Source organism: Pseudorca crassidens, chromosome 9 (assembly GCF_039906515.1).
Source record: "Pseudorca crassidens isolate mPseCra1 chromosome 9, mPseCra1.hap1, whole genome shotgun sequence".
In the NCBI taxonomy this organism is placed as follows: Eukaryota; Metazoa; Chordata; class Mammalia; order Artiodactyla; family Delphinidae; genus Pseudorca; species Pseudorca crassidens.
In genome coordinates this window covers 49,898,799-49,925,985 of record NC_090304.1, presented here as the reverse complement: position 1 = coordinate 49,925,985, position 27,187 = coordinate 49,898,799, and the positions used below count along the sequence as shown (strand labels likewise).

At 40.9% G+C, this 27,187-nt stretch overlaps 1 protein-coding gene across 6 annotated transcripts in view; it reads right to left on the bottom strand.

Annotated features, from left to right (window-relative positions):
• The window catches only part of RNF121 (ring finger protein 121), an 82,556-nt gene that overhangs the window by 43,059 nt on the left and 12,310 nt on the right, over positions 1 to 27,187 (bottom strand). For 4 of the 6 annotated variants that reach the window (XM_067750179.1, XM_067750183.1, XM_067750184.1 and 1 more), the window contains exons 2-3: positions 5,205 to 5,242; positions 2,194 to 2,335 (exon numbers count right to left, since the gene is read on the bottom strand). In XM_067750179.1, coding sequence (XP_067606280.1) covers positions 2,194 to 2,335; positions 5,205 to 5,242 — 180 coding nt within the window. Of the gene's footprint in view, positions 1 to 2,193; positions 2,336 to 5,204; positions 5,243 to 6,535; positions 6,613 to 27,187 lie in introns of all 6 variants that reach the window. The other 2 variants (XM_067750180.1, XM_067750182.1) reach the window with 1 other exon arrangement.

Below are 27,187 nucleotides of genomic sequence, written 5' to 3'. Positions count from 1 at the left end.
TCTCTCTTCTGCCTACGCTCCATATTATCCCTTGGTTCCCTTGATGGAAAATCCTTTCCAGAAGCACCATATGGTATAGTAGAAATTATGAAATATGAAACAGAAGACTTGGGTTTAAATCCTGGCTCTATTAGTATCCCCCCTTCATGCCTGAACTCTCTGGGCCTCAGTTTGTTCATAGTACTTACATCATGGGCTATTAGGAGGGTTAAATGAGATAGTGTAGCAGTTCCCATCCTGTGGGCTACAGACCTCTGGGCATCTTTGGCCCTATTACAAGAGGTCTGAAAAAGCATACTAGAGAAAAACAAGCATTTAGGGATTAAGAGTAAAAGCCCTGGAGTAAAATTGTCTTGGTTCAAATAATGGTTTTACCAGTGGAGCAAGTTACTTAGCCTTTCTGCCTCAGTTCCTCATCTGTAATTGGAGAAAACAGTATTTATTGGGTTACTGTGAGGATTAAATGAGTTATATATGTAAAGTGCTTAGAACAGTGACTGGCATAGTAAAAATTCAATAAATGTTAGCTATTGTTACTACTATATGTGTTTATGTATTCTTTCAAAGTACAACTATTATCACATGGATGTTTGCCAAGTTTTTTATGTTAAAAAAGGGTTATACTTGAAAAGGTTAAATACTTCTAAGATAATAGTTGTAAAAGAATCCAGTATACCACCTGCCGTGTCCTAATCCAGAGTAGTTGCATCTATGATTTTAATGTTTTTTAATTTACTGAAGCTTATTTTGTGGTCCAACATATAGTCTATCCTGGAGAATGGCCCATGTGTACTTGAGAAGAACATGTATTCTGCTGTTGTTGGGTGGAGTATGCTGTATATGTCTGTTAGGTCTAATTGGTTTATAATGTTGTTCAAGTCCTCTTTTACCTGTTGATCTACCTGGCTATTCTATCCATTACTGAAAGTGGGGTACTGAACTCTCCAACTATTATTGTAGAACCATCTGTTTCTTCCTTCAATTTTGTCAATTTTTGCTTCACATATTTGGGGGTTCCTTTGTTAGGTACATATATGTTTATAACTGTTACATCTTCTGGCTGTAATGAACCTTTTATCAATATGTAATGTCCTTCTTTATTTCATGTAACCTTTTTTGATTTAAAGGCTATTTTGTCTGACATTTAAGAGCCACCAGCTCTTTCTTGGTTATCATTTGCATGAAATATCTTTTTCCATCCTTTTACTTTTTTAAAATATTTATTTATGTATTTATCTTTGGCTGCATTGGGTCTTTGTTGCTGTTTGCGGGCTTTCTCTATTTGCAGCGAGTGGGGGCTACTCTTCGTTGTGGTGGCTTCTCTTGTTGCGGAGCATGGGCTCTAGGTGTGCGGGCTTCAGTAGTTCTGGCTCGCGGGCTCAGTAGTTGGCTCGCAGGCTCTAGAGCACAGGCTCAGTAGTTGGGGCGCATGGGCTTAGTGGGATCTTCCCAGACCAGGGATCAAACCCATGTCCCCTGCATTGGCAGGCAGATTCTTAACCACTGCACCACCAGCGAAGCCCCATCCTTTTACTTTTATCTCTTGTTTCTTTATATCTAAAGTGAGTATCTTATAGACAGTATAAACATGGATAATGTGGTTTTTTAAATCAATGTAACAATCTCTGCTTTTTAATAGGAGAATTTAATCCATTTACATTTAAAGTAATTACTAATAAGGAAGGATTTACTTCTGCCATTTAGCTGTATGTTTTCTGTACATTTTATGTTTTTGTTCCTTATTTCCTCTAGAACTGCCTTTTTAGGTCTCTCTAACTCTGACCCTGCCTTCTTACCACTTGTTACATTGCCTCCTTTTTATTACTGCATTTTCAAAATATTAATCTAAAGATTCATTGGAGGCTTGGTCTTCCCAATCAAGTGATCATCTCTCCCTCTATTTGAATAGTTCCTAATGAACAGCTCCTTCATGAATCTATCCCAAAATGTTAAAAGGAAGGATCTACCTTTTCTGGCTATGAAAGTACATTCAGGTTCTTTCCCAGTTTTCACAATCTGAATCGCCTGTCCCTTAAACACACACCCAACATACACTATTCACCATTCACACATACAGTTTAGTATTATTATCTATTCCTTGCCTACATGTGGCCTGGGTTAGGCTGGACCCTAGAATACTTAAGAAGGGTCTCTTGATGACTGGCAAACAAAAAAATGAACAAAGTGGCTTACATTGTAGGAGCGGGGGTGCCTCTGTTTCCACTGTACCAGGAGCAGCTGGGCCACCACCAAGGTAGCGATGAGGATGAGGACCATTTCAGCGTGCATGGCTTCGTGGCCGCGGTGCTTGGCATGCATGCGTGCGTGCTCGACCCTGAAAGCCAAACAGATGGGGTGAGCTAGGTCAGGGATGGTGTGGCGGTAAAGGAGCAGTGTTTTCCAGGGATATCTCACTGGTCCATAGTGTAGAACACACTCTTGTACTGTACGAAATATGGGCTAGAAACACACATGCCCTAGAGGACAGGCATTTTGGAATAGAACAGGGGTTCTATGGGCCCTAGTCACCAAGGTTAGGTATTGGGGTTAAAGGTGGGTGGTCTGCTGCCCAGCCCCAATGTTAAAAACAGCTGATACCTTTCCATTTCAGTTCTATTTCAACCTGTCACTGGAAGAAGAAAGTAACCCAGAGAGGTCACAGCCATAAAGGCTCATACTCTTACTCAATGATATTTATGATACCAGTAAAGGAGTAATATTGCAAATATGTGCAAATTCCAGGGTTAAAGTCTTGCTTTATTTGTCCTACCCTCTCTGCCAGAACCAGAGATCCTAAAGATTAAAGCCTGAAAAATCTGAACTTCAGTAGTGCTTCGATTTTACACTATTCCAACAGTGACTTCATTATCAGTATCCACAGGTAAATAGACTCTTCAAGGGCTCAAGGAGAGTACAACTGGAAACTCTTATTTAATCTAAGAGTTTAAAGGCCGGCATTCTCTGGTCCCGAGGATTGGCAACAAGTGATTCCCTTGGCCAGTATAGGCAAAAAGCTTCCTCTGAGAACAGGAAAGAAAAGTCACTCCTACAGCCAAGGGAGAGGAATAAAGAAGGAATTAGGAAACTAAGTACAAATGTAACCCGTAGTCAGGAGCTTTTGTGCAAGTTCTCCATACCCAGGGGTATTAGGGAGAAAGGGAAAGGACAACATAAATGGTATCTTCATGGAATTCCCAAGGGCAATGAGAGACTAAGCAAGAAGAACCCAGTGGGATGCATTATGGATAGACAAATCATAAAATATAGCAAAAAGTTAGTTGTACAATCTAGGTGGTGGGTACAAGGGTGTTCACTGTACAATTCTTTCAACTTTTCTGTATATTTGAGATTTTTCATAATAAAATGTTAGGAGGGGGGAAACTTGGTGGGCAGCCAAATGTCAGTCAGCCTGGCAGTCACAGCACCTAAGGGTTCACCTTACATAAAACTTTATCCTAGGTGACAGAATCTGACAAAATATAATAGGGGTAGGAGTCAGAAACTTAGGTTCAGACACAACCTATGTGGCCTTAGCGAAGAAAATTTACATCTCTACATCACGATTTCTTCATCCATCAAAAGGAGTCCTTATCTTTTCTGCCTCCCTCATAGGGTTGTTGTGAGGATAAGCTAAACTAAAAGGGCAAAGGATATTTTAAAATCCCAAGGATTATGGGGAGTTATAAAGATAATAAGAGATAAGTTTCTTGTTCTCAGACAGTATATAACTGAATGGATGTGTACAACAAGAAATCAAAAAAAGGACTGAGAAAACACCAGAAGGCACCTAGCTCAAGTTACCACTCAATGCAAAAATTATTTTTGCAATCATTTGTTTGAATACCTCCACTGGCTGAGAATACATGCCTCTTAAAATAATCTATTCTAGAACCAGCAGTGTCTGACACATTGTAGGAACTCATACGTGCTTATGAAGGAATAAAATTCCAAAGCTTTAAGAAGCAGGAAGCTCTGTGCCTCACAATATACCACGATTATTAACAATGTTTCTGATAATGAGACTAAATTATCTTACTACAGCTTCAGTCCTTTGGACCTAATCCTACACTCTGGAACATATCCACTCTCTCTTTCCCAATGCTGCCCCTTCAAATATTTATCATACTATTATTTAAAAAAAAAAAACCAATCCCGTTTCTACCATCATTTTCCTGGGCCCTTTTAGGTTAACAGTTCTGGATCTTTATACACGATGCATATAACATAATGTGAAGACCATTAATCCTGATTGCCTTCTTCTAGACATATCTAGCTAAAGATCTTCATATGCAGTGTTTACAACAAAATCAATGTGGACTCAGCAAAGCAGAACACAGTAGCACTGTCACTTCCCTTAAGGCAGATAGTATATTTTCAATGAACATCTTCGCAAACTGTACAGTATTTTGGTAGCTTAAGTACACAACTGGTGCATATTAAGCTTAAAGTCACCTAAAATCTTGCTGGGCCTGTCATATGAGTTGATATCTTTGCCATTCTACATTTTTTATAATCAATAGTTTTAATCTAAATGAGGTGTTTTTTGCTCACTATTAAACTTTTACTTGGTTGATTTCAGCTCACTGGTCAGTTACCTTATAAAGTTTGTGGGGCAAGCACTTTTGAAACTCCTCTACCAATGAGAAATAATGACAATAAAATATTTGTTGACTCACTCTGGTTACAAAGCAAGTTAGTAGCAGAGTTGAGATCAGAAGACACATCTCGCATTTTCTCAAACAGCGCTCTCTGCCCTGTTTCATGGATCATGATGATGTTAATGATGATAATCATCCTTAAAGCAGGTAACACTTACTGGAAGTTTACCACATGCCAGGCACTGTTCTAAGAATTTCATACATGTTGATCTTCACAACAACTGTTATGATCCTCATTTTACAAATTGGGAAAACTAAGGTAGTGTGAAGTTAAGTAACTTGCCCAAGATCACATTGCTAGGAAATGGCAGAACTAGTATTCAAAACCCAGATGGGTGGTTTGGTGCAATTATCTATTTACTCCCAAGGACCGAGGGAGCTACCCAAGAGTGACCCAAATACTGGGAAAGATCTCAAATGACCTGTCCTACTGGTCATAGGTCACTGCCTGCCACAGAAAAGGAAGCAAAAAGGGTAGATATACAACTCTTTTAGTAGGATTAATCTATAGTTCCCACCAAGAGGGGCCCACACTGTCACACTTACCTCCATTGCTCCTCTGGAGAGAGGTCTGACATATCAACCTGTAGAAAGACACCACCATAAAAATCCATTACTGTCTTAGAACTGTCCCTGCCCAACATACAATGATCACACACTGCTAGAGCTAAAAGTTTGAATTATGATTTGTGGGACATGAAGCTAGATAAAATATTCTGTCATATAATATCATTTGACTCTAAATGGCCCCATTAGACTAGGGTGAACTAAGCTTAAGTTTGCGCCCAGCACCTTGTTTGCTTCACCCTAGTCCAAGTCCTTGCTCTGCTATTAAGTAGCAGTGTAATATATACGGAATCTAAAAACAAACAAACAAACAAAAATGGTTCTGAAGAACCTAGGGGCAGGACAGGAATAAAGACGCAGACGTAGAGAATGGACTTGGGAACACGGGGAGGGGGAAGGGTAAGCTGGGAAGAAGTGAGAGAGTGGCATGGACATATATACACTACCAAATGTAAAACAGATAGCTAGTGGGAAGCAGCCACCTAGCACAGGGAGAACAGCTCAGTGCTTTGTGACCACCTAGAGGGGTGGGATAGGGAGGATGGGAGGGAGACGCGAGAGGGCGGAGATATGGAGATATATGTATATGTATAGCTGATTCACTTTGTTATACAGCAGAAACTAACACACCATTGTAAAGCAATTATACTCCAATAAAGATGTTAAAAAAAAAGTAGCAGTGTGGCCTTCCAACCTCAAAGTTCCAGTTCTATTTGTTAGTCTTATCCTTTTAGAGCAGGACTTCTTAAACCTTGGCACTAGTGATATTCTGGGCTGGTTGATTCTCTGGGTTGTTTTTTTGTGGGGGTGGGGGTGGGGGTGGGGGGTGGGGATCTGTACACTGTAGGATGTTTAGCAGCATCCCTAGCCTCTACCCACTAGATGCCAGCAGCATCTCCACAGATAAAACCAAAAAAGTCTACAGGCATTATCAAATGTCCCTTGGGGGACAAAAATTGTCCCAGCTCAAAAACCACTGCTCTAGAATACTACTAAGTTCTTTGAGATCACAGCTCAAGTCTTCTACTTCCTTGTAGCCATACAGAAGCATACCCAAAGCCTCAGTACATAAGTCACTCGATACATTCTTATACTGAACTGAGCTGAAAATGCTCCTTGATATACAGAAGAAAGGCCCTCATAATCACCAAAGGAATCAATCAACAAATATTCCTTTAGTTCTTACGAAGTTCAAGGCCCAGTTTCCCACTGTTCCTCTGATAACTTCAGAAAAGTACCTTAAGTGGGATGTTTGAAGTAAAATGGGCAGAACTCCATACTACTACTGAGTAAAATCAGTACATATTTACCATGCATCCTTTATGTGTGGGTACTGGGAATGTCCACCATTGCTTAGAGAGGGCTTTCTGGTTTCTACGTGTCCCAGCTGAGGAAGGAAGGAAAGGAAAGGAAGGGAAGGGGAGGGAAGGAAGGAAGGAAGGGAGGGAGAGAGGGAGGGAGGGAGGGAGGGAGGGAGGGAAAGAAAGAGAGAGAAGGAGGGAGGGAGGGAAGGAAAAGAGGAGGGTAGAGGAGGAAAAGAGGGGAGGGGTGAAGAGGGAAAAGAGAGGAGAGGGAAGGAGAGGGGAAGACAGAGGGCAGGGGAGGGGAGGGAAGAAACAATATCCTAAGGCTTCCCCCAGCCAATCAGGGTAATGAAGTCAACCACCCTCCTCGTCCTACTTCACACTGCCTCACAGAATTTATTCATGTGACCTGACTCAGTCCTTCATCCCCCCAGAAGGACAGAGGTCCCCTCCAAGAGGAGACAAGTAGATGCAGGAAATGGAAAGGCCCAGCTGGGTGGTACCTGAGCAGACAATTAAAGACCACAATCTTTTTTTTTTTTTTTTTTTTTTCAGTATGCGGGCCTCTCACTGTCGCGGCCTCTCCCGTTGCGGAGCAACAGGCTCCAGACACGCAGGCTCAGCGGCCATGGCCCACGGGCCCAGCCGCTCCGCGGCATGCAGGATTCTCCCAGACCGGAGCACGAACCCATGTCCCCTGCATCGGCAGGCAGACTCCCAACCACTGCGCCACCAGGGAAGCCCAAGGACCACGATCTTATGTTATCTTAGACATGCTTTCCAAGTGACCTAACTGCTTCTTAAATCCAGGGCCAGGGCCAGGACCAGGGTGGTGCAAGCAAGGGACCTAGAGCTCAAAATTTAAGAAGGCACACATTTTCAGGTACTGACACTGCACTTGCATGACCTTGAGAGTGAGTGCCTCCTTCAAGTTTGCGCCCAGCGCCTTGTTTGCTTCACCCTAGTCCAAGTCCTGCTTATGTCTATCTTGCTCCCATCCTAGAAGATCCCACAGAGCCGAGGAGAATACACTGCTTTTTCGTCTTTCAAGTAGAATAGCAGAGCTGAGTGTATATTAAGCACTCACTGAGTACTTGTGAAATTGAACAGAATTCCCTCCAACAGGGTAATAAGTAAGTACGCTGACACACCAGCACCCCACCTGGAGATGCTTAAATGGGAGTGTAAACAACACTTGAAAAATACCTAATAAGCATCTGAGAAAGAAGTATTCATTTTCTGGAGGCACCCAGAAAATCATGTTTAAAAAACTACACGTCAAAACAAAACAAAACAACACAACTACATGTTCAAAGAAGCAAGGTAAGTCCATTGAAGAGAAAACAAGGAAGATTCAGAGAACCGGACCAGGCATGGGGACACCTCTCCATGAGATAGTGGTCAAGCATGCTACTGTCTGTGCCTTTGTTTCTCCCGCTGGAAAATAGAGAATAAGTCTTCTGACTTCACTGTGGGGCTGTGAGGGTAATTATATTCCAAGTGACCAAGTGATTTCATTGCCTTTCTTCCTAGGAGAGTGAGTGTACTTTAAAAAGTACTCAGAGAGGCCAGGGAACTGAATGTTGGTGAAGCACAGGGCAGTAATGCTTTCAGAGCTCAGGGAACAGCTGAGAAGGGCAAGCACTAAGGCTGAGACTAGACTTGGTGCTTAGAGGACCATTTAGCACTTCGTGGAGTAGTACGAGCACCAGAGTGGAGTAATGCTGAGTAAAGACATGATTTGGCTTTAATATTTGCATGCTGAATGAAAAGATTTTAAAAATTACATCCAAATCAGTCTTCTAGCTCAGGTGGAAAAACAAGGAAAGCTATAAGCTATACCTATAATTAACCTGTACCATCTGGAAATACATCTTTATTTGCTCCCTCATTAATGAGTTTATTCACCTGGGGCCAAGAAGTAAGTCAGTCTAAACTTGACCTGTCCAGAGCTCAGGTAGCTAATTAGGTAGGTTCTCAGGGCAAGATTACTGATTGATGGGCCCATTTCCCACTCCTAAGACCCATACACAGAATGTCTTTTTGCCAACCAATCACTCCCCTCCTAGGATGTCGCAAGGTCTCTAGTCATGTCAATCTACCTAGGTCCAGATTTGAAAGAAGTTAGACCAAAAATGTCAGGCAGAGGGCAAGAGAAAACTTTACAAAAATGGAAAATGATCTGCGGTTGACTGATATTTTCTCAGGTGCGAAAGACTCAAGGTCCACCAGTGTAATACCACAAACAGACCTCCTATCCCCCACAAATACTGATACTCGGTGGTCTCTGAGTCTTTACACGGGCTGGTTACTTTGTCCCTTCAGCCCCTCTCTTCCACCAAACCACATTCTGCCTTCATGCAAAATGCTAGACAAATCCTCCTGGATCCTGAAAGGCTCTTTAGACTGACCCCATTCACTGGAAAAAAAAAAAAAAAATCCTTTACTGCCTTGATGAGCATGATCCACAGCCCAGAAGCATTAGCACCCTGAGAGCTTAAGAAATAGATGCTTCAGAATCCATCCCAGGGCTTCCCTGGTGGCGCAGTGGTTGAGAGTCCGCCTGCCGATGCAGGGGACACGGGTTCGTGCCCCGGTCCGGGAGGATTCCGCATGCCGCGGAGCGGCTGGGCCCGTGGGCCATGGCCGCTGAGCCTGCGCGTCTGGAGCCTGTGCTCTGCGGAAGAGAATCCATCCCAGACCTCCTGAATCAGAATCTGTATTTAATAAGATACCTAGGTAATTCATATGCATATAAAAGCATTGCTATTACAATCACTTTGCTGTACACCTGAAATACAACACTGGTAATCAACTATACTCCAATATAAAATTAAAAGTTAAAAAAATAAAAGGATTATCATAAAAAAAATTGCTATTGCATCCCAGCACTCACATCCACACTTTGTCCTACAGTCATATACCTCTATACACCTGAGTTGTTTTTAACAACAGCATTACTGAGATCTAATTCACATACCGTAAAATTCATCCATTTAAAATGTACTATTCAGTGCTTTTAGTATATTGAGTTGTGCCACCATCACCACTATTTAAATTTAGAACATTTTTACCACCCCAAAAAGAAACCACATACCGGTCAGCCATCACTCTCCAATCTCCCCCCAGCCCAAGGAACCACCAATTTACTTTTGATCTCTATCTATAGATTTGCCTATTCTTGACATTTCATATAAACGAGATCATACAATATGTGGTTTTTTGTGAATGGCTTCTTTCACTTAGCATGTTTTCAGTGTTGCAGCAGGTACTGTAATTCATTCCTTTCTATTACCAAATAATATTGTATTGTATGGATATACGACATTTTCTTTGTCCATCCATCAGTTGATGGACATTTGGGTTGTTTATAGTTTTGAGCTATTACAAATAATGCTGTTACGAACATTCATTTACAAGTTTTCATGTAGACATGCTTTCATTTTTCTTGAGCATGTATCTAGTAGTGGAACTGTCTGGTCACATGTAACTCTATGCTTAACCTTTTGAGGAACTGCCAAACTGTTTTCCACAGCAGCTGCACCATTTTACATTCCCACCAGCAGTGTATGAGAGTTCCAATTTCTCCACATCTTCAACAACACTTATTGTCTTTTTGGTAAAAAGCATCCCAATGGGTGTGAAATGGCAGATCAATATGATTTTGAATTTCCCTGATGTATAATGATGTTGAACACCTTTTCATATGCTTATTAGCCATGCACATATCTTCTTTGGAGAAAAGTTTATTCAGATCCTTTGTCCCTTGTCCACTTTTAAAAAATAACTTTTTTTTTTTTACAGCAGTTTTAGATTCACAACAAAATTGAGTGGAAAGCACAGAGATTTCCCATACGCACCCTGCTCCCAAATATGCATAGCCTCCCTCATTACCTACATCCCCATCAGAGCGGTACCTTTGTTCTAACTGAAGAACCTACATTGACATACCATCACCCAAAGTCCATAGTTTACCTGAGAGTTCACTATTGATGTACATTCTGTGGATTTGGACAAACATATAATGTCCTCATGGACACATATCCATCATTAGAGTATCATACAGCGTAGTTTCACTGACTTAAGAATTCTCTGTGCCCTGCTTATTCATCTCTCCATCCCCCCAATCTCTAGCAACCACTGATCTTTTTACTGTCTCCACAGTATTGCCTCTTCCAGAATGTCATATAGTTGAAATCATATAGTACGTAGCCTTTTCACATTGGCTTCTTTCACTTAGTAATATGCATTTAACATTCCTCCATCTCTTTTTATGGCTTGATAGCTCACTTCTTTTTAGTACTGAATAATATTCCATTCTCTGGATGTACCACAGTTTATGTATCCATTCACCTACTGAAAGGCATCTTGGTGGCTTCCAAATTTTGACAATTATGAATAAAGCTGCTATAAACATCTGTATGCAGGTTTCTGTGTGGACATAAGAGCTCCTCTGGGGAAATATTAAGGAGCACAATTGCTGGATTCGGTAACAGTATGTTTAGTTTTGCAAGAAACCACCAAACTATCTTCCAAAGTGGCTGTATTATTTTGCATTCCCACCAGCAATGAATGAGAGTTCTTGTTGCTCCACATCCTTGCTAGCATTTGGTATTGTCAGTGTCTCAGATTTCAATCATTCTAATAGGTGTGTAGTGGTATCTCATTTTAATTTGAATTTCCCTGAAGATGCCTGTGGGGCATCTTTCCATATACTTATATGCCATCTATATATCTTCTTTGGTGGGCTATATGTTAAGGTCTCTAGCCCACTTTTTTTCCCCATTTATTTATTTATTTATTTATTTATGGCTGGGTTGGGTCTTCGTTGCTGCGTGCGGGCTTTCTCTAGTTGCGGTGAGCAGGGGCTACTCTTCATTGCAGTGTGTGGGCTTCTCACTGCAGTGGTTTCTCTTGTTGTGGACCACGGGCTCTAGGTGTGCAGGCTTCAGTAGTTGTGGCTCTTGGGCTCTAGAGGACAGGCTCAGTAGCTGTGGTGCACCGGCTTAGTTCCTCCACGGCATGTGAGATCTTCCCAGACCAGGGATCGAACCCATGTCCCCTGCACTGGCCCATGGATTCTTAACCATTGCGCCACCAGGCAAGTCCCTCTAGCCCACTTTTAATCAGGTTTTCTTTCTTTTTTTTTTTTAGTACCTTGGCCTCTCACTGTTGTGGCCTCTCCCACTGCGGAGCACAGGCTCCAGACGCGCAGGCCCAGCGGCCATGGCTCACGGGCCAAGCCGCTCCGCGGCATGCGGGATCCTTCCGGACCGGGGCACAACCCGCGTCCCCGGCATCGACAGGCAGACTCTAAACCACTGCGCCAACAGGGAAGCCCCAGGTTGTTTTCTTATTACTGAGTTTAAAGAGTTCTTTGTATATTTTGGATAACAGTCCTTTATCTGATAGGTCTTTTGCAAATACATTCTTCCGGTTTGTGGCTTGTGCTTTCATTCTCCTGACAGTTTCTTTTGCAGAGCATAAATTTTTAATCTTAATTAAGTCTAGCTTATCAATTCTTTCTTTCAGGGATCATGCCTTTGATGTTGTATCTAAAAAGTCATTGCCAAACCCAAGGTCACCTAGATTTTCTCCTATGTTATCTTCTAAGAGTTTTACAGTTTTGCTTTGTGATCTCATTGAGGTTTGTGGTCCATTTTAAGTTACCTTTTGTGAGGGGTATAAAGCCTGTGTCTAGAACCTTTTTTTTTTTTTTTTTTTTACTTGTGGATGTCTGATTGCTCTAGCACCATTTGTTGACAGACTCTCTTTGCTCCATTGTATTGCCTTTACCCCTTTGTCAAAGATCAATTGATAAATTTACATAGGTCTATCTCTGAGCTCTCCATTCTGTTCCACTGATCTATTTGTCTGTTCTTTGACCAGTACCACAGTGTCTTGATTACTGTAACTTTATAGTAAGTTTTGAAGTTGGGTAAGTAGTCTTCCAATTTTGTTCTTCTTCAATACTGTATTGGCTATTCTAGGTATTTTGCTTCTCCATATAAACTTCAGAATCAGTCTATTGATATCTATAAAATACCTTGCTGGGATTTTGACTGGGATTGCAATGAATCTATAGATCAAGTTGGGAAGAACTGACATCTTGACAACATTGAGTCTTCCTTTACACGGACATGGAATATCTCTCCATTTAGTTCTTCTCTGATATCTTTCATCGGTTTTACAGTTTTCCTCATAGATCTTGTACATATTTTTCTATATTTATATCTACATATGTTATTTTTATTGGTGCTAAAGTACATGGTATTGTGGGGTTTCTTAAAAGATTTTTTTTTGATATGGACCATTTTTAAAGTCTTTATTGAATTTGTTGCAATACTGCTTCTGTTTTATGTTTTGGTTTTTTTGGCTGAGTCACGTAGGATCTCAGCTCCCCGACCAGGGATCGAACCCACACCCGCTGCATTAGAAGGTAAACTCTAATGACTGGACCACCAGGGAAGTCCCTGGTATTGTGCTTTTAATTGTAAATTCCATTTGTTCCTTCTTGGTATACAGGAAAGCAGTTAACTTTTGTATATTAACTGCGTATCCTGCAACCCTACTATAATAGTTTATTAGTACTAGGAGGTTTTTGGTTGATCCTTTCTATAGATGACCATTTCATCTGTAAACAAAGATGGTTTTATTTCTTCCTTTCAAATCTATATTCATTTTATTTCCTTTTCTTGCCTTATTGTGTTAGCTAGGACTTCCAGTATGATGTTGAAAAGCAGTGGTCAGAGGGAACAACCTTCCCTTGTTCCTGATCTTAGTGGAAAACTTCATGCTTCTCACCAGGTAAGTATGTTAGCTGTAAGTTTTGGGTAGATATTCTTTATCAAGTTGAGGAAGTTCCCCTATATTCCTAGTTTAATGAGAAATTTTTATCTTGAATGGGTGCTGGATTTTGTCAAATAATTTTTCTGCATATATAGATATGTTCATGTAATTTTTCTTCTTTAACCTGTTGATGTGATAGATTACATTAATTTTTCAAATATTGAACCAGGTTTGCATACCTAGGATAAATTCCACCTGGTCATGGTGTATGATCCTTTTTATACACTGCTGGTTTCAATCTGTTAATGTTTTATTAATGATTTTTACACCTATGTTCATGAGAGACATTGGTCTATAGTTGTCTTATAATATCTTTGTCTGGTTTTGGTATTAGGGTAATGCTGACTTCATAGAATGAGTTAGGAAGTATTCACTCTGCTTCTATCTTCTGAAAGAGATTGTAGAGAATTGGTATAATTTCTTCCTTAAATGTTTGGTAGAATTCACCAGTGAACCCATCTGGGCCTGGTACTTTCTGCTTTGGAAGGTTATTAATTATTCAATGAATTTCTTTAATAGATATAGGCCAATTCTGATTGTCTGTCTTCTTGTGTGAGTTTTGACCGATTGCGTCTTTGAAGGAATTGGTCCATTTCATCTAGGTTATCAAATTTGTGGTCACAGAGTTGCTCATAGTATTCCTTTATTATCCCTTTAGTGTCCATTGGCTCTGTAGTGATATCCCCTCTTTCATTTCTGATGTTAGGAATTTGTATCCTCTCTCTTTTTTTTCTTAGTTAGCCTGGCTACAGGTTTAACAACTTTATTAATCTTTTCAAAGAACCAACTTTTGATTTTGTTGATTTTTTCTAGATTTCCTGTTTTCAATTTCATTGATTTCTGCTCTAATTTTTATTATTTCTTTTCTTCTGCTTATCTTGGATTTAATTTGCTCTTTTTCTAGTTTCCAAAGGTGGAAGTTTGGATGACTGATTTTATATCTTTCCTTTTTTTCTAATATGTGCATTCAGTGCTACACATTTCCCTCTAAGCTCTACTTTTGCTGTATCTACAAATTTTGATATGTCTTGTTTTCATATTCATTTAGTTCAAACATATTTAAATTTCTCGAGATTTCTTTTTTGATCCATGTGTTATTTAAGCAGTATGGTGTTTAATCTCCCAAGTATTTGTGGATTTTCCAGCTATCTTCCTGTTACTGATTTCTGATTTAATTCCATTGTGCACTGAGAGCAGAAAATATATGATTTTTATTCTTTTAAATTTGTTACGGTATATATATATATTTTTTTGGCGGGGGGTACACCGGCCTCTCACCATCGTGGCCTCTCCCATTGCGGAGCACAGGCTCCAACGCACAGGCTCAGCGGCCATGGCTCACGGGCCCAGCCGCTCCGCGGAATCTGGGATCTTCCCAGACCGGGGCACGAACCCATGTCCCCTGCATCGGCAGGTGGACTCTAAACCACTGCGTCACCAGGGAAGCCCTAAGATATATTTTATGGTCCACAATGTGGTCTATCCTGGTGAATGCTCCATGAGAACTTGAGACGATTGTCTATTCTGCTGTTGCTGGATGAAGTAGTCTATAAATATCCATTATATTCAGTTAATTAATGGTGTCATTGAGTTCAGCCCTGCCTTCATGAATTTTCTGCTTGCTAGATCTGCCCCTTTCTGACACAGGAGTGTTGAATTCTCCAACTGTAACAGTGGATTCATCTATTTCTCCTTGCAATACTATCATTTTTTGCCTTATGTATTTTCACACCCTATTGTTAGGTACACACACATTAAGACATCGTTATGTCTTCTTGGAGAACTGACTTCTTTATCATTATGTAATGCCCCTCTTTTTTGAAATTAATTAATTAATTAACTTATTTATTTTTGGCTGCATTGGGTCTTCGTTGCTGCGTGCAGGCTTTCTCTAGTTGTGGCGAGTGGGGGCTACTCTTCAGTGCTATGCACAGGCTTCTCATTGCAGTGGCTTCTCTTGTTGTGGAGCACAGGCTCTAGGCATGCGGACTTCAGTAGTTGTGGCACATGGGCTTGGTTACTCTGAACCCGTGTCCCCTGCACTGGCAGGGGGATTCTTAACCACTGCGCCACCAGGGAAGCCCTGTAATGCTCCTCTTGATCCCTGATAACTTTCTGTGTTCTGAAGTCTGCTCTACCTGAAATTAATATAGCTACTCCTGCTTTCTTTTGATTGTCAGCCTGATATATCTTTCCCCATTCCTTTACTTTTAATCTATATGTGTCCTTTTATTTAAAATGGGGTTCTTTTAGATATAGAGTTGGGTCTTGTATTTTTTATCCACTCTGACAATCTCTGTTTTTTAACTGATGTATTTAGACCATTAACGTTCAAAGTGATTATTAATATAGTTGGATTAGCATCTACTATATTTGTTACTGTTTTCTATTTGTTGCCCTTATTCTTTGTTTCTATTTTTGTCTTCCAATCTTTTTCTGCCTTTTATAGTTTTAACTGAGAATATTATATGATTACATCCTCTTTCCTTTCTTAGCTTATCAGTTATACTTTTTTTAAAAATTTATTATTATTAATATTTTTTGGCCTCACTGTGCAGCTTGTGGGATCTTAGTTCCCCGACCAGGGATCAAACCCAGGCCCTCGGCAGTGAAAGCGCACTGGACTACCAGGGAATTCCCTATACTTTTATTTTTACTTCTTTTAGTGGTTGCTCTAGAGTAAAACCCACTTTCAAATAATACTATACCACCTTACAGATAGTTTGAGTACCTTATAACAACAAAATAATCCTAATTCTTCCCTCTCAACGCTTGTTGTATCATTGCTGTCATTCATTTCACTTATCCATAAATACACACACACATACATAGTCAAATGTAGTGTTGGTATTATTACTTTGAAAAAACTATTCCGTTAGATCAATCAACAATATATAAAACAGGGAATTCCCTGGTGGTCCAGTGGTTAAAACTCCATGCTCTCACTGCCAAGGGCCCAGGTTCGATCCCTGGTCGAGAAATTAAAATCCTATAAGCTGTGTGGTGCAGCAAAAAAAAAAAAAAAAACAATATATAAAATAAAAGAGCATCTACAAATATCCTATAGCTTACATTATATTTAATGGTGAAAGATTGAATGCTTTCCCCCTAAGATCCGAAATGTCAGGATGTCCACCCTCACCACTACTATTCAACATAATACTGAAGTTTCTAGCCAGCAAAATAAGGCAATAAAAGGTACAGATTGGAAAGAAATAAAACTGCCCCCTATTTGCAGATGACATCATGGCCTACATAGAATATCCCAAAGAATCTACCAAAAAAAAAAAAAGGGCTAGAATTTATAAGAGAGTTCAACGAGGTGGCAGAATACAATATAAACATACACACAAAAATTGTATTTCTATATAGTAGCTATGAACATATGGAAAATGACATTTAAGATACAATAAAACTTAAAATCGCTCATTAAAAAAAGAAATAGTAAAATAAATGTTTTTATTCTACCTTCACTTATTCCCTCTCCAATGCTCTTCCTTTCTTTATGTAGATCTGAGGCTCTGACTTCCATTATTTTCCTCTCTCTAAAGAACTTCTTTTAACATTTCTTGCAAGGCAGGCCTACTGGCAATAAATTTGCTCTATTTTTGTCTGTCTTTATTTCTCCTCTTTTGAAGGCTAATTTCATGGGATACTGAATTCTAGGCTGGTGGGGTTTTTGTTTTTTTCAACACTGTAAACATTTCATTCTACTCTCTTCCTGCTTGCATGGTTTCTGAGGATAAACTGGGGGTTAATTCTTATCTTTGCTCCTCTGTAGGTTAAGGTGTTGTCTCCTCTGGCTTCTTTCAGGATTTTTTGTCTTTGATTTTCTATCATTTTAAAAATGATATGCCTAGATTTATTGGGGGGTTCTGGCATTTATCCTTAGTGTTCTCTGAACTTCCTGGATCAGTGGTTTGGTGTCTGACATTAATTTGGGAAAATTCTCAGTCATTATTGTTTCAAATATTCTGTTTCTCTCCTTCTTCTCCTTCTGGTATTCTCATGATGCATCTGTCTTAGTCTGTTCAGGCTGCTATAATAAAATACCATTGACCAGGTGGCTTATAAACAACAAACATTTACTTCTCACATTTCTGGAGTGTGGCAAGTCCAGGATCACAGCACAAGCAGATTCTGTGTCTGGTGAGGGCTTCCTGGTTCACAGACAGCTGACTTTTTGTTATGTCCTCACATGGTGCAAGGGGCTAGGAAACTCTGTGGGGCCTCTTTTATAAGTGCACAAATCCCAATTATGAGGGCTCTGCCCTCATGACCTAATCACCTCCCAAAGGCCCCACCTCCTAATACCATCACCTTGAGGATTAGGAGTTTAACATATGAATTTGGGGGGAACACAAACATTCAGATCACAGCAGCATACATTACTTTTGTAGTTGTCCCACAGTTCTTGGTTATTTTGCTTTTTCTAGTCTTTTTTCTTTTTACTTTTATAGGTTTGTACTCAAATATCCTCAAGCTCAGAGATTCTTTCCTCAGCCATGTCTAGTCTACTGATAAGCCCATTAAAGGCATTCTTCATTTCTGTTACAGTGTTTTTGATCTCTAAACATTTCTTTTTGGTTCTTTCTTAGAATTTCCATCTCTCTGCTTACAATGCCCAGTTGTTCTTGCATGTCATCTACTTTATCCATTCGAGCCTTAGCACGGTAAATCATACTTATTTTAAATTCCCTGTCTAATAATTCCAAGATCCCTGCCATAGATGGGTCTAATTCTGATACCTGGTATGTCTCTTCAAAGTGTGTATTTTGCTTTTTAGTATATCTTGTAATTTTTTCTTGATAGCTGGGCATGATATACCAGGTAAAGGGAACTGCTATAAATAGACCTTTAGTAATGTGGTGGCATGTTGAGGGAGGGGAAGCATTCTATAGTCCTATGATTGGGTTTCAGTCTTTTAGTGAGTCTGTGCCTCTGGAATGTGAACTTCACAAGTGCTTCTCAGTGCCTCACCCACCCCTCTTAGGTGGGACATGATGGTGTGAGTAGACTGGAATTGGGTATTTCCCTTCTCCAAGATGAAAGGCTAGGGCTGACTAGAGATGGGTATTTCCTTTTCCCTGGGTCAGTTAGGCTCTGATAAAACCCCAACAGGGGCTTCCCTGGTGGCACAGTGGTTGAGAGTCCGCCTGCCGATGCAGGGGACACGGGTTCGTGCCCCGGTCCGGAAAGATCCCACATGCCGCAGAGCAGCTGGGCCCATGAGCCATGGCCGCTGAGCCTGCGCGTCCGGAGCCTGTGCTCCGCAACGGGAGAGGCCATAACAGTGAGAGGCCCGCGTACCGCAAAAAACAACAACAACAACAACAACAAAACCCCAACAGGTTAGGCTTTGGTTAAAGTTTCCCCTGATGGCAGACCTTAAGAAGAACAGAATGCTCTGTAGTATTTTTAAATGGCTCCTTTCCCCCACCCCTCCCCAAAGCACAAAAGGGTTTTTCTCAATACTCAGTGTAAGAACCTGATAGATATCCAAGAAGTCATTGTGGGGGGCCCTCAATGACTGAGTCCCCCTGGAGTTTTTTAACTCTGAGTTGTCCATACTGAGCCTCCAGCAATTCATCAATTACAATCCAGGTTTCCCTTCTCCAGCACTGGTTCCCAAAGAGGTTTCTGCTTCTGTAAGTTGTGATTCTCTGTATTCACCTGTTCGTCTCTCCAATTTGGGGGGCAGCAATTTGCCTTTGCCCTATGACCTTACTTCTCTTAAAAATCTAAGAATTGTTGATTTTTCAGTTTGTTCAGCTTTTTACTTGTTCTTAGGACAGAATGGTGATTTCCAAGCTTCTTACATGCCTATTGGAACTCTTTTGCCCCTTTTTTTTTTTTTTTTTTTTGCGGTACACGGGCCTCTCACTGTTGTGGCCTCTCCCGTTGCGGAGCACAGGCTCCGGACGCGCAGGCTCAGCGGCCATGGCTCAAGGGCCCAGCCACTCCGCGGCATGTGGGATCTTCCCGAACCCGGGCACGAACCCGTGTCCCCTGCATCAGCAGGCAGACTCTCAACCACTGCGCCACCAGGGAAGCCCTCTTTTGCCCATTTTAAAAATTATTTATATTTTTATTGTTGAGTTGTAAAAGTTTTTTATATATTCTGGATACAAAATCCTTTATCTGATATATGACTTGCAAGAATTTTCTCCCATTCTGTGGGTTGCCTTTTTACTTTCTTGGTGGTATCCTTTGCAATACAAAAGTTTTTCATTGTGATGACACCCAATTTACTTTTTCTTTTATTGCTTGTGTTTTTGGTGTCATATCTAAGAAATCGTTACCTAATTTGGTAGTGATTTATAACTGTTTTCTTCTAAGAGTTTTATAGTTTTAGTTATTACATTTAGGTCATTGGTCTGTTTTGAGTCAATGTTTGTATATGGTGTGAGGCAGGAGTCCTACTAGCTGTGGCTATCTAGTTGTTTCAGCATCATTTGTTGAAAAGACTATTCATTCCCCATGTGTACCTGATTGATCACATCGGCTCTTAACTCTCTAAGATGGTGCAACACTCTTGTTTTCCACATCATTTTCTTAAGTGTCCACATAGCTCTATAAATTTTGCTGACAGAACCTCAGAAAGACTAAAAAGGTAGCTGGAGATATATAATACCATATATCCAATACCATAAAGAACATACGTAAATCATACCATAGAGAAAGATAAAGCCTAAAGAAAGCCTCTGAAGCTATCTGTGAGGTTTGATACATTTATTCATTTACTCTCATTTAAGGTACTTCTGTTCTAAATGTGTAGGTTCTGGGCTAGGCATGGAGATACAAAGATGAACCAGACTTTTTTTCCTGCCCTTGAGAAGACAGATTTAAAAATAAAATAATTAGGTTGTTTTAAAAGCATGAATTTACTCAGCAGAAGGAACACAATTGTTTCCATTTTACAGAAGGCACAAATGAGATATAAAGGAGAAAAATGACTCACTGAATGAAGATCACCGTTATGGGGCATAGGGATAGGAGTGATGGGGAGAGGATCACAGACCTTAAGGGAGAAATCAGAGTCAGGGCTTAGGGCCACAAATGGCCAAGCCAATGACTAGTCACAAGGTCCTGCTAGTGCCACGTTATGACTTTCATGGGCCCTAGGTACTTTTGCCTTTGTGGAACCCTTTCTCTATTAGAAAAATATTTTAAAATATATTTTATGACTGTATTGATATAATATAATCCAAGATGAATTATATTCATTTTTTCTTCTGATTGAAAGAAGTTAAGACATCTTTATGGGCCCCTGGGTACTGTGCCTATTGGATAAGTCAGCCCTGAGTCCTGCTGTCTCCCCACAGCTATGCACCAAGAATTCTCTCCCCAGCTGCCAAATCACATAGCTCTGCTGCTTCTGAGATTCTGTTCTCTACCCGGCCTGATCAAGCGGCATGAGGTTTAGGTTCACATTAAATCTCACACTGCCTAAATCCACACAGAAAAGGTAACCTCACTCTACTCCTATGAGCACTATACAGTTATTGGGCAATCATTTGCCAATAATGTGTATTCTGTGTTCAAGGAAGGTTTAGATACATTCACGATCAAATGCAAACAAAGAAACAGACATATCATGACCTACAAACACCAAAGTCATAGGAAGCATGTGCCTGGCACCTTGACAGCCCATAAATATCTGTTCATTCAATTACAAGACAGGCATAAAACAAAGTCTCTTCCCTTATAAAACTTACCATATGATGAAGAAGACAGACAATAAATATACAAATAAGCATATATTTATATATATGAAATAATTTCTGGTAGCAGTGTTATGAAGAAAAAGCAAGCAGGGTAAGAGAAGAAAGAATGAAAAAGGAGGCCATTATGTGGCTACATGTAGACACTCTGGTTTGGTTTCCCCAGAAAGCCTTCCAATAACAGGAGAACTTGCTGAAACTAGCCCATGTAGTATGTCTTATTTCCTTGGGTTTTACCTCATTCCCACTTTTCACCCCAAGAAATGGCTTCAGGGCAACAACCACCTTTCTCAGTGACAAGAAAAAGAGTTGTAGGTCCTGATCTGGCATAGCTATTTACTTGCTATATGTCAATGAACAGGGCACTTCTCTCTATGCCTGTTTCCCCATATATAAAATGAGGAAATTGGCTTAAGTTACTTTCAAGGTCCCTTAAAGCTAAAATGCTATAATAATTCATACCAAATCTGTCAAATCTGTCTAACTCCAAAGCTTTGGAGTCAGCTATAATACTTTGGCTTTCCAAACTGCCACAGTTACCTTAGTTACCACAGAAGTGAAAGCAAAATGCCTTTAGTGTAGTGAGGTGTGATTTAACAGGATGCTACCAAATTAAATCAATGAAAATTTACCAAGTGACTACCATAAGCATGCATCAGGAATATCCATCACTTGGGGGATGACCTCTTGCCCTGGCTTCAAGTACCTTCTAACTGCAAAGGGCCCTAAACTCTGGAACCCCATCTACCAGGGCAACCGGGAACTTCAAAGGTCTCAGCTGATCCTGTCAAGTTACAGAATGATCAATCATGCAGCTAGAGACTTCACTCTTTCACAAAACATTAGAGATGAATAAGCCCAACCTTTGCCCTTGAGGTAGTCACAGTCCAGGGGGTAGGGGTGAGACAGATTAAACATAATATGATAAGGATAACCACTGACGTATAAACAAAATGCTGTGTAAGCCCAGAGAAAGGAGAGATTAGTTAGTTCCTGAACCTGGTACAGCAAAACCACCAGGCTGGCTGCCTCTATCTCGGGGGGGACAGATACTATGGTGTGCTGAGTGATTAGGATTACAAATGAAGTCCAAAGTTTCACAGGCTACCCCTATTTGTGGCTCTGTATTCCCCTCTCACTCACATTTTTCTCCAACTCCTTAGCCCTGGCAAGAATTCCAGGCCAATAAATTAAAGTGGAACTACCTCACTTTTCAGACCTCGTAAGTCAGCTGGGGATCATGCAGACATTGGTTATGCTTAGCCTAACTGAAAAGCCTGACATGGACAGCACACTGTAGGCAGTGGAGTCAGAGTAGATGCTGGCTGAAAATAACTGCTGTGGCTGCTGTCTGCCCTCCACTCCTACCCCTCCTACCATCACCAGAAAAGCACATCCTCCAGGCCAGCTGAATTGGAAAGCTTTTTTAAAGAAACTTTTAAAATTTATACAAAAGTGGGAGGAATAGTTTAACAACCTCTCTCCCATTCAACAATTATCAAATTTGGGGGCACCTAATGTACACTTCTTTGGTTCTTCAATTCCTACCCCATAAAATTCGTATTTCTCAGACTGGCTTCCTCCCCACCTGGCCCTCCTCTCTTACTCTTTCCCATATGCACTCCAGCCTCTAATACACTCTATACTTTTCTACCCATCCTTAAAGATCCAACCCAGATGTCACCTCTTACAGAGCCCTTCCAGAACAGAACTTTCTACAGCTTTCTGTGAAACTCCTAAAGCCCTAAATCTGGACTATCCATGTGCTGATCACATCTACCCACCTATGAAATCTCCCTCCAATTTTTCATTGCCACACATTCTTGGTTCAGACTTTATCTCGTGCTCTCTCCTAGACCTGCAGTGACTTCCGAGTGATCTCCCTGATGCAAATCTTGCCAGTACAGATTCATAACAGGAGCAGCCACAGTAATCTTTATTAGACACACATCTGACTGCATCAGCCCCCTACTTTGACAAACTTGGATAACTTTCTACTGCCTTTGGATTAAAGTCCAAACTCCTTTGTATGACACACAAGGTGTTTCATAATGTGGTATATAACCAGCTACTTATCTCACCACCTCCAATAAACAGCTTTTACTCCAGCCACACTAAACCACTTACCACTCTAAGGTGCTCTTCCCTTTTATCCCTCAGTGATTTGGCTGCTGCTGTCTTCTCTCCTTAGAATTCTTTCCTCACCTTCACTGTCTAGTCCATTTCTATTCCTTCTTTAAGATGTAGCTCAAATATCACCTCCTTTGTGACACATTCTCCAACTTTATTCATTCACACACCCATTCAACAACTGTTAACTGATCATATGTTAAGCTCTAGACAGGGGATACAATAAATAACAGCTCTCACTCTCAAGGAGTTTAGAGTCTAGTAGATCTCCTCAGGTGAAGTAATTCCTTTCCTCCTCTGTTCTCCTGAAGAAATTTACAATTTGCACAAACCTCTAAGGTCACATTTATTACTTTTTATACTTGTTTCTGTTTCCCTCACTAGACTCTAATCATCTTGAGGCCAAGGATCTTTTCTTATTTTTAAGGCTTTGTTGAGGTATAGCATCCATATCAGGTGGACAGTTCAATGACTGTTCATATATTTATAGAGTTGTACAGCCATCTTATTTTAAATCATTTCCATCACACTAAAAAGAAAGCTCAAGCCCACTGGCCAACTCCCTATTCCTATCCCTAGACTTAAGCAACCACTAATCAATCTACTTTATATCTCTATAGATCTGTCTATTCTGGACCTTTCATGTAAACGAAATCATACAATATGCTGTCTTTTTGACGGGCCTCTTTTTTTTAAAAAATAAAATTACTTTTGTTGTTTATTGATTGATTGATTGATTGGCTGTGTTGGGTCTACGTTGCTCCACGCAGGCTTTCTCTAGTTGTGGTGAGCAGTGGCTACTCTTAGTTGCGATGTGCGGGCTTCTCATTGCTGTGGCTTCTCTTGTTGTGGAGCACGGGCTCTAGGCGCATGGGCTTCAGTAGTTGTGGCACGTGGGCTCAGCAGTTGTGGTTCACAGGCTCTAGAGTGCAGGCTCAGTAGTTGTGGCACATGGACTTAGTTGCTCTGTGGTATGTGTGATCTTCCTGGACCAGGGATCGAACCTGTGTCCCCTGCACTGGCAGGCGGCTTCTTAACCATTGCACCACCAGGGAAGTCCCTTGACTGGCTTCTTTCATGTACCATAATGTTCTTCAAAGATCATCCATGTTACAACACGTATCAGTAGTTCACTCCTTTTTCTTGACAAGTAATCTTGCATTGTATGGACATACATTTTATTTATCCATTTACCAGCTGATACACATTTGAGTTGTTTCTACTTTTGGGCTATTATAATATTGCTATGAACATTCGTGTATAAGCTTTTATAGGGACATATGTTTTTATTTCTCAAGTATATATCTGGAGTGGAATTACTGGGTCATGTGGTAACTCTACGCTTAACCTTTTGAGGAATTGCCAAACTGTTTTCTACAGCAGCTGCACCATTTTACATTTCTACTAGCAGTGTATGAGGATTCCAACTTTTCCACATCCACAACACTTGTTATTATGTCTTTTTGATTATAGCATCATAGTGAGTATGAAGTGGTATCTCACTGTAGTTTTGATTTGCATTTCTCAGATGGCTAATGATGTTCAACATCTTTTCATGTGCTTATTGGCCATTTATATATTTTCTTTGGAGATAGGTCTATTCAGATCGTTTGGTGTATTCAGATCTTTTGTTCATTTTTTATTGGATTATTTATCTTTTTCTTGTTGAGTTGTAAGAGTTCATTACATATCCCAAACACAAGTCCCTCATCAGATATATGGTTTGCAAATATTTTTTCCCATTTAGCAATCCTAAGTGGTCTGAGGATCATCTGATTCTTACTAATTTTTGCATTTCAAAGAACTAGCACGTAATCTGGCACATTGTATGTGTTCAATAAATGTTAAATGGATGTTACATAACATTAACTGCTTTGAAGACAAGAATAATGCCTTAGGTACTTCCCTGGTGGTGCAGTGGTTAAGAATCCACCTGCCAGTGCAGGGAACATGGGTTCAAGCCCTGGTCCAGGAAGATCCCACATGCAACTAAGCCCATGCGCAACAACTACTGAGCCTGTGTTCTAGAGCCTGCGAGCCACAACTACTGAGCCCACGAGCCACAACTATTGAAGCCCGCACGCCTAGAGCCCATGCTCCACAATGAAAGGCCGCTGCAACAAGAGAAGCCACCGCAACAAGAGAAGCCACTGCACCGAGAAGCACGTGCACCGCAATGAAGAGTAGCCCTGGCTCTCCGCAACTAGAGAAAGAAAGCCCATGCACAGCAACGAAGACCCAACACAGCCAAAAATAAATAAGTAAATTTATTTTTTTAAAAAAGAATAATGCCTTACTCATTCAGCATCTCCCTCACACTTTACACCTAGCGCTAGACACAAAGCACACACCTTGGAAATACACAGAGACTGAGTAACTCTCACTTGAACAGACAGTGGGGATGATGTTGCAAAAGAATCCAGAGGAACTTGGAAAGCCATCTGAAACCAACAGAACTTACCTGTTTATACTGGCTACTACCAGTTACCCCTGAGACAGCTGCTGCTCTCTGAGAATAAGAAGCAACTTCTATATAAGCCATTCTTGCAGCGGCCCACGCTCAGAAGTAGTCATCAAAATGCTCTATTACTTAGAAAACTGGCCCCCTCCCTCCATTCCCTTAGCCAGTGGGAGATATCAAGCACATGACAGCACTAAATGACATGCTGGCTTTGCCTGAAGTGCCCTTTCTTCTCCTTAAGGAGCTCAAACTTGATCTAGAGAGACAGGCTGGTATCTGGACCACATCAGTGATGTACAGCTGGCAAAGGTGCTCCATCCTTTGTGGTTTCTAAGTTAGAAAGTGACTCTTCCTCTTAAGCACTAACATGAAATCCTTCGTGATCTTTAATAGCCAACAGTAAATACTTTCCAAACTTAACACAGAATACAAATAGGACTGAAGGAAGCTTTGGGGAGAAGGAAAAACTGAAGAACATGGCTCGTTGCACCAGAAGGCCTAGGTCAGTGAGGCAGGAAATGTCTCTAACATCTCTTCCTTTCTATAATACTATTCAAGCTACAAACATAATCTAGGCCCTTCAACTTCATGCCCTTCCTGCTAGTCACTGTGTCACTCAAATTCAAAATCTTCTGGTTTGCCAATGCTGCCTATAAGAGAAAGGAAGAACTCCTCAGTAGGCCACACAGTGCCCTCCACGACAGCATTGAGAGTAACCTCTCCTGTGACCACACAAGGCCATGATCTGACTCCAGTCTGCCTGGCACTTAACATATGCTCCCCTGCACTATGTATAATACACCGGAAAGCACATGCACTTTGGAATTAGAAAGTCTGGAAGCCCTACTTGCCTGGATTAAGGTATGTCTTCCCTGCCTCTTTATTATTTTTTTTTTTTCTGGCTATCATCTTTACATCTTACTTACTTACTTACTTATTTATTTATTTATTGGCTGCGTTGGATCTTTGTTGCTGCACACAGGCTTTCTCTAGTTGCAGCGAGCAGGGGCTACTCTTTGTTGCAGTGCGCAGGCTTCTCATTGCGGTGGCTTCTCTTCTTGCAGAGCACGGGCTCTAGGAGCGTGGGCTTCAGTAGTTGCAGCACACGGGCTCAGCAGTTGCGGCTCGCGGGCTCTAGAGTGCAGGCTCAGTAGTTGTGGCACATGGGCTTAGTTGCTCCGCAGCATGTGGGATCTTCCCAGACCAGGGCTCGAACCCGTGTCCCCTGCATTAGCAGGCGGATTCTTAACCACTGAGCCACCATTCCCTGCCTCTTTAATCCCTTCTCCAATCCAAACTCCTTAGCATAGCATATAAGGCCTTACATGATCTTATACCTGCCTCCCTTTCCAGTCTTCCTACTTCCTCATTACACCCCACCTCCTACTTGGATGCTCCAATAATACTATACCTTATACAGTGACCTGTCAGTGCTGTTCTCTCCCTCTCACCTCCCACCTTGCACATGTTGCTCCTCCTGCTTAGAGGGCCCTC